The sequence below is a fragment of the Labeo rohita genome, chromosome 7 (assembly GCF_022985175.1).
Source record: "Labeo rohita strain BAU-BD-2019 chromosome 7, IGBB_LRoh.1.0, whole genome shotgun sequence".
NCBI lineage: Eukaryota > Metazoa > Chordata > Actinopteri > Cypriniformes > Cyprinidae > Labeo > Labeo rohita.
Genome location: NC_066875.1, coordinates 6,534,911 through 6,542,873, shown reverse-complemented (window position 1 = coordinate 6,542,873; position 7,963 = coordinate 6,534,911). Strand labels below are relative to the sequence as shown.

Genomic DNA, 7,963 nt, shown 5'->3' with positions numbered 1-7,963 from the left:
AATTGTGATGTAAGTGCAAAACCTGTCTTGTTACAAAGCAACATTACAGAAAATAATGATGTTAATGTTTACAAAGGCCTTGTTAACAATTAGAATGAAGTGATTTATTTTTCCCGTAAGAGTGGGCGTGGCCATTTGTACATTTTATGGTCTGACTTCCGGGGCCTCATTTATAAAGACTTGCGTAGAAACCATCCTTGATTTTATCTAAGAACTTTTCTGATTTGATCGTAAGAGCGATTCAGAGAAAACGAACGTACGCACGAAATCCATGCGTACGCCAGTCATTCGGTTATAAATCACAAATGATCGTGGAATTGTGTGCAGCTGAATGTTCCGCCGTCGAAACGCCCCTGCTTAATTAATTAACATATAAAATGAGCTCATTCCTAAAGCAAAAACTCTGTGACAATGGCAAGTAAAAAGAAGCGCAAGAAATCAAATTATAGTGAGGCTGAAATTGACGTTTTGTTGATGGAGCTACAGATGCGGGGAAAGGTGTTATTTGGAAGTTTGTCTGGTGGCGGGGGAAAACAAAGGACCCTGCCAGAGGTGAAGAAAAAATGGGCTGATTTGAAATTGCAATCAAAGAAACGCATCGCGGCGCATATGGCCAAAGTGAGGCTTACTGGAGGTGGTGGACCCACATGCAAACTGAGTCCGGAGGATGAGAGAATATGCGCAATCATTGGAGAGGGGGCCGTAAAGGGAATATATGAGGAGGGCGACACCGACCTTTTGTCTGCAGAAGGTTCAGAAGGTATGTGTTTGGTTCAAATGAAGTGTCTTAATTGAATAATGAATCTTCAAACATTGTTATAATTCAATATGTTTATTTATTCAGACGAAGGGTCTTTACAGAGACGAGCTGGACATTGCAGTCGGACTGCCTCCCTAACAGCAGCTGCACCTGCAATATCCGCACCAGAGGCCGCATCTTCATCACACTCAAGACCTCTGCGACCACCAGCCGCTTCATCCCCATCCCATCGTGCGCGTCTCCGACCCTCAACTTCCTCTTCCACCCGTGGTAGTGTTTTATCTGAGGCAGTCCTACAGACACAAAGGGATTTAAACCAGTCTGTTAGTGAGGTGGTTACCGAGCTTCGGCAAGTCCGGCATGCTCTGGTTGAAATGAATCAAACTTTGTCCGCAATTGCGGGTACTTGGAACAAATTGCTTAAATAAAAACCTAAAATGTGAACGTCTGTGTTTATTCTCAGCAAAATGATTTACCTGTTGGTATAATTGGTGAATCACTTCCCGTCTTCTCAGCGCAGTAATGTGCGCGTTACGGTCAGCAGGGAGGGGAGGGTGGTCATCTTCGTCCATGCGCATTTCCTCTTCTAGTAGTTCTATGCCATGGTTTAAACACATGTTGTGTAGTACACAGCAGGCTAGGATTATCTGGCAAACCTTTTCGGGGTCATATAACAGTCTCTCTCCTGATGCATCCAAACATCGCCACCTTCCCTTCAGCATGCCTATGCTGCGCTCCACTACCGACCGCGCACGAGCATGTACAGTGTTGAAGTGGGCCTCCTCGGCTGTCTCCGTGTGCGCAATCGGGGTGAGCAGCCATGTCTTTAGAGGATAACCTCGGTCTCCTGTTGTCGTAGAAATTATTAATTTTACCGTATGCTCCCTGAAAAAAAAAAAATAAATTGGGCAAAAGTTTTTAAAAAGGGTTTACCGAGAAGCCAGCCGTCTCTGCCCGCTCCGGCCTCCAGTCGATTTCCAACACTGCAATTACGCACGATGAAAGAATCGTGCGTTGACCCTGGCCAGCGCGCAACAGCATTTAGGATTGCCATACGCGCATCACAAATGAGCTGCACATTTATGGAGTGGAAGTTTTTCCTGTTGACATACATGTACTCGTTCACATGTGGAGCTCGTATGGCAACATGGGTGCAGTCTATCGCACCAATAACGTTTGGGAACCCTGTTTTACGCAGGAAATCCTGCCTCACGTCTCGCTGTTCCTGGGCACTATATGGGAATCGAATTAATTGCGGACATAGGCCAATAATTCCGCGAAGAACATCAGGCAATATTCTGCTAAATGTTGATTGGGATATTCCCGACCTGTCTCCAATTTCTCTTTGGAACGTTCCTGTGGCCAGGAACCCAAGAACAGACAAAACCTGCACCTGAACGGGTATGGCCTGGTTGCGTCGGGTGCGTCTCTGTAGATGAGGGCCCATTTGAGCACAAAGCTCTAACAAAGCCCTTCTCGGCAAGCGGTACCTGCTTATCAGCCATGTGTCATCATGTGCCCAAAAGTCTGCGCGGTCACGAAAAACTCTTTCTCTCCGTATTGCACGGTTGGCAATATCCTCTAACAAGACCAATGCCGCCATGTCTCCTACTAAAACCCAACCCACCATGACAGTTTTTATAGCCTACAAAATAATTTACACGTGTGGAATTAAATGTATGATAATCGTACCATAATGAATGAACTGTAGCCTATTGATTTGATTGTAATTCTGTAATTGATGAACATGACGATAAAACATTATTAAAAATAGGTTTAAAGTATTGGAAGGGTGCTTATGCTTATATCAGCCAAATCGTAATCATATTTCAGTGAAAGAGGCAAGATTGTCTTTTTTATATGAAATTCCTTGCCCGTGCGTTGAACTATCTGCAATACCAGGCATTACCACAAGGAAACGGTCGTACGCCAAGATGGAATCTGACGTGGAGATAAGTACTTTTCCACGTCAAAGACGGTTTTTATAAATCTGTACTTTGACGTGGATTTGATCGTACGAACACTCTAAGATCAAATCAGTGCGTAACAAAGTTTTATAAATGAGGCCCCCCGGTCTCATCCGCGTCAAGGTATTTTTAGCAGTACAAAACAGCTCGTTTTGCTGCTTGATATTGCAGATTGGTGCGTTTTACCATATTACTTTAATGTATTATCTTAATTATGAACACACTGGTTTGTAGTGCAAACAGTTTTACTGTTCACTGCATGTTGTTATTCTTCTCGTTATTTCCCTGTAGCGGCTAATGAACCAGAAGTCTCGCTCATAGGCTTACTACCACGTTGAAGATGTGGAGCTTCAAAAAAAAAAAAAAAAAAAAATTGATTGATGATATGGTTACATTTTGCGCAAAATAAATAAATCAAACAGTCACATTTGTATACAGAGGGATGTGCGATAATACAATTTTGTGACAATAAAACAATTATAGTATCCCTGAAAGGAGAAGTCCACTTCCAAAACAAAGATTCACATATAATGTACTCACCCCATTGTCATCCAACATGTTCATGTCTTTCTTTCTTCAGTCGTAAAGAAATTATGTTTTTTTGAGGAAAACATTTCAGCATTTTTCTCCATATAATGGACTGATATGATGTCCCGATTTTGAACTTCCAAAATGCAGTTTAAATGTGGCTTCAAACGATCCCAAATGTGGTTGTAAACGATCCCAGCCGAGGAAGAAGGGTCTTATCTAGCGAAACGATCGATTATTTTCATTAAAAAAATACAATTTAAATACTTTTTATTCTCAAAAGCTCGTCTTGCCTTGCTCTCATTGAACTCTGTGTATTCTGACTCAAGACAGTTAGGGTATGTCGCAAAACTCGAATTGTATTTTCTCCCTCAACTTCAAAAATCATTTCAAAATCATCCTACATCGCTGCAAATGTTCTGACCCAGTGTTTGCAAAGTGAACATGCAAAGAAGATCAAACACCCTTAATAAAAAAGGTAAAACAGCGATAAAGGGCGATTTTGAGTTGAGGGAGAACATGAGATGGGATTTTTTCGACATACCCTAACTGTCATGAACCGGAACAAAAACATTTTAAGCAGAGTGAGACAAGACAAGCGTTTGACATTAAAAAGTATATAAATTGTATTATTTTTATGAAAATAACCGATCATTACGCTAGATAAGACCCTTCTTTCTCAGCTGGGATTGTTTACAACTGCATTTGGGATCGTTTGAAGCCGCATTTAAACTGCATTTTGGAAGTTCAAAATCGGGACACCATATCAGTCCATTATATGAAGAAAAATGAAATGTTTTTTTCCTCTCAAAAAACATAATTTCTTTACGACTGAAGAAAGAAAGATATGAACATCTTGGATGACAATGGGGTGAGTAAATTATATGTGAATCTTTGTTTTGGAAGTGGACTTCTCCTTTAAAAAACTATACTATACTATAGTTACTATAGAGAAACCATGGTAACCACACATTAACCCTGAATTTGCTACACCAACTATACTTTAACTACTGTATTTGGAGTAAAAACTGTGGTTAGTAATCAAAGTAATCAAACAAACAAACAAAAAAAAAAAAACACAAAACACACACACAAACAAAAACAAATGTGGTTAGTACACTTTTACTATAATAAAACCATGGCTAATTTCTGTATATACTGCTTTACATTAAGTTTATGCAAGTATAGTAGATGTACTGTTCCTTTTTTTTAATATATCGCTGGGCGATAGAGTTTACATTTTCGACGATAACAGTCCAGCAGCTGATGTGCTGTGCATCTGGTAAGCTGGATAATGCCTATCCATCTTATTCTTCAACGTGGAAGTAAGCCTATGTGCAAGACTTCCGGTTCATTAGCCACTATAGGGAAATAACGAGATACATAACATGCAGTAAATCGTAAAACTGTTTGCACTACAAACCAGTGTTCATAATTAAGATAATACATTAAAATAATATGGTAAGACACACCAATTTGCAATGTCTAGCAACAAAAGGAGGTGGTTTGTACAACTAAAAATAGCTTGACGCGGATGAGACCGGAAGCCACACCATAATATTTACAATTTGTAAACTCCTACAGCAAAAATAAGGTGGATAGTATATTAATTAATATAAACTGTATAAAACATCATTCTAATTTTCAGGGCTCTGTTGCTCTGTTCTGTACTTGATATTAATTATTAATTCGTATGCTACAATTTTACTGATGAAATTACAAATATTGTCTTTAAAAGGATGTTAACCTTAATAGATCTCTCTGAAAATAGTTATGGTTCAATGCTTAACAGCAATAACCATCAAAATATCAGAATTTTAAGCTCATTGTTCAGATTCCCTTTTATAACCTGCAGATGCAGTTCAGTCAAGCTTTCTTTACATTTACTCTGGCCAATGAAAACACTGACACCTGGAGGGTTGATCTCGGTACAGCAGTGGACTGACCTGCGCTCTGGACTGGAGCCATTAACAGCTCTCTGCAGCCTCATAAACATGGTTTCATAAGATTTGCTGCCATCCTTTGATCAAAAATTAATTTCAGGTGTCATAACAAATTATTTTCCCATTAATTGATGTTTTTTTTGTCTTTCCAATTATAGCTGATATTCCAGAGTTCAGTAAAATACCTGGTGAGCTCAAAGAGAAGCCGAAAGATCAACCCTGTATCACTATTACGGTGAGCTCACCACACAGACATCCCAGAATTCAATTATTCACCACAGCCAGGGGACATTTAATCAGACGTCCATCAGGCAGAGGTGAGGTAATACACTCTGATTATAATTATGATTGATGACCCTGCGTGATAAAATGTCCTTCGCCGAGTGTTTGTTTTCTTCATTTTGCAAGGCATTATCATGAACATGCACAAGGGGGGTGTGATAGGTTACATATTACATGATGTTAACCGATTACCTGTGGTCTGATGATCAAGTTTGTGTTATGGCAAGACATCACTGGCAAAACCATGGTCAATTTTGAGATTTTGGGCTTTCATAACTAGACTTCTTTCTGTCTAGTGCAAAACTTCCTACTATTTATTTATTTCCATCTGTAGATTTTAATTACAATACTAAAGGCAGTTTTCTCAAAACTAGTCTTTTCCTCCTGCACTGTGCTGGAAATCAGTGGAAACTTGTTTCCACCATGGGATAAAACATTTTTATCTCACAATTCAGACTTCTTGAAGTTTATATCTCACAGTTTTTTTTTTTTTTTTTTTTTTTTTTTTTTCTTGCACTTCTGAGGAAAATAAAAATAATTGTGAGATATAAAGTAAAAAAATTAATTGCAAAAAAAAAATCTATTTTTTTTTTTTATTCCATGGCAGAAACAAAAAATTATCAGAATTAAGAGGAAACAAGACAGAATTTTGAGATGTAAACTTGGGATTGCAAGATTAAGTTTATATCTTGCAATTCAGATATTTTTTTCCTTAGAAGTTTGAGTTCATATTTCACAATTCTGACTTTATTTCTCGGAATTCTCACTTTTGTGGCTGAATTGGGATATAATCTCAGAACTGCAAGATGTAAACTCAGAATTCTGAGAAAAATAGAATTGTGAGATATAAACTGACATATATACATATGATATACATTTGCAACTGTAAGAAAAAAAATGTAATAGTTTTTATTATTATTATTTATTTTTTATTTCATGGCAGAAACAACAAAATCTTACAATTCAAGAGAAAAAAGTCAGAATAGCTAGATGTACACTCGAAATTCTGAGATGTAAACTCAGTATCGTGAGAAAGTTTGTATCTTGCAGTTTGAAGGTTTTTTTTCAGAACTGAGTTTATCTCATTATTCTGACTTTATTTTTAGTCGCAATTAATCGATTTAAAATAAAAGTTTATGTTTGCATACTATATGTGTGTGTACTGTGTATATTTATTATGTATATATAAATACACACAGATACATGTATATATCAAGGAAAAATATGTTAGATTTATGTAAAAAAAAAAAAAAAAAATATATATATATATATATATATATATATAAAGTATATAAAAGTGTCTACATACAAATATTTTTACTTTTTTTTAAACAGTATGCAAACAAACTTTTTTGAATTAATTAATCGCAACTAATCGTTTACTTCTTGCATTTCTGACTATTGTGCCTGAATTATGAGATAAAAACTTGTGAGAAAAAAATTGTGAAATAAAAAGTCTAATTTTTTAAATGATTGTTATTTTTTATTCTATGGCAGAAACAAACAAGCAAAAAAAAAATCTCAGAATTCAGAGGAAAAAAACTCAGAATTGTGAGATGTAAAATCAAAATTAGGAGAAAGTAAATCAGGATTCTGAGTTTATTTCCATTTTTGATTTATGGAGTGATAAAAAGAGGTCAACAACAAGAAACAAGAATTTTGAACCTTTATCCACTGTTCACATTTGGGTTCTCAAAATATATACAAATATGTGCATATATAATTAGATAAAGCACCATTTGCATATTTGAAGAAAGCATTTCAGAAAACTTGTAATACAAAACAGGTCTTAATGTATTGTGATTAATCAACTGTGGAAATTATGGTCATATCTGTTAATTTTTTGCCCTATTCATCTGTAATGTCTTGCCTTAAAATAAGCAGAGTTTTTAGTGCTTTTAGCAGTAGGAAGTAATATACAGACCACTATACACAATATTTCCCCTGAACTCTTCCATCTCGTAATGGTCTTTGGGAGAAACCCCCCTCAACCCACTTTAATGAGGCAAATCTCTGATATTGGCTGACATTTTAAAATCCTCTTCCTGAATGGCAGTGCCAGCAGTCATCTTTACAAGAGATTTCTGCTGAAGGTCTTTGTGATGATGGAGGGAATTATAATGGCCTTGGTGTCAGTGTGAATAGGAGCCGGTGGCTTAAGAGTAAAACCTCACCTCACAGATGAGCTCGGGGATCCCAAGATGCTTTGGGTCTCGAAGCCCGTTCATTTTACAGGCGGGTTTAGACCAGATGCCCTCCCCGCCGCTCTGAGATTTAGGGTGAGTAAAGAGGAAGGGATCATGTCATGTGTTTTTCATTGTCAACAAAGAGAAAAGCAATAAAGAGTGAGACTCCATTTCAGCTTTTAAAGGGAACTGACTGCATCTACTGTCATTATAAAGACTAATGTCTAAGAAGAAAAGGAAAGCATCCATACTTAGAATTTGTGCTCTGCATTTTACCCATCCAAGTGCACACACACA

At 37.2% G+C, this 7,963-nt stretch overlaps 2 protein-coding genes across 2 annotated transcripts; one reads left to right on the top strand and one right to left on the bottom strand.

Annotated features, from left to right (window-relative positions):
- Positions 1-228: 228 nt before the first annotated feature.
- Positions 229-1,204, top strand: LOC127168717 (nuclear apoptosis-inducing factor 1-like). The gene is made up of 2 exons (XM_051115763.1): positions 229-760; positions 845-1,204. Exons 1-2 carry the CDS (start codon positions 412-414, stop codon positions 1,186-1,188), a joined length of 693 nt encoding a protein of 230 aa, XP_050971720.1. The 5' UTR covers positions 229-411; the 3' UTR covers positions 1,189-1,204.
- Positions 1,205-1,346: 142 nt separating this feature from the next.
- On the bottom strand, positions 1,347-2,363 carry LOC127168499 (putative nuclease HARBI1). The gene is made up of 3 exons (XM_051115422.1): positions 1,694-2,363; positions 1,417-1,607; positions 1,347-1,355 (listed from the first exon to the last, which is right to left on the bottom strand). The coding sequence occupies exons 1-3, from the start codon at positions 2,361-2,363 to the stop codon at positions 1,347-1,349; spliced, it is 870 nt and encodes a 289-aa protein (XP_050971379.1).
- Positions 2,364-7,963: the final 5,600 nt, after the last annotated feature.

Excerpts from the sequence above, each read along its gene's own strand:
- LOC127168717 (XM_051115763.1), top strand. The coding sequence starts at position 412 with ATGGCAAGTAAAAAGAAGCGCAAGAAATCAAATTATAGTGAGGCTGAA. Across the intron at positions 761-844 it reads GTCTGCAGAAGGTTCAGAAG|ACGAAGGGTCTTTACAGAGA; the intron begins GTATGTGTTTGG and ends TTATTTATTCAG.
- LOC127168499 (XM_051115422.1), bottom strand. The coding sequence starts at position 2,363 with ATGGCGGCATTGGTCTTGTTAGAGGATATTGCCAACCGTGCAATACGG. Across the intron at positions 1,608-1,693 it reads CAGAGACGGCTGGCTTCTCG|GAGACCGAGGTTATCCTCTA; the intron begins GTAAACCCTTTT and ends CTACGACAACAG.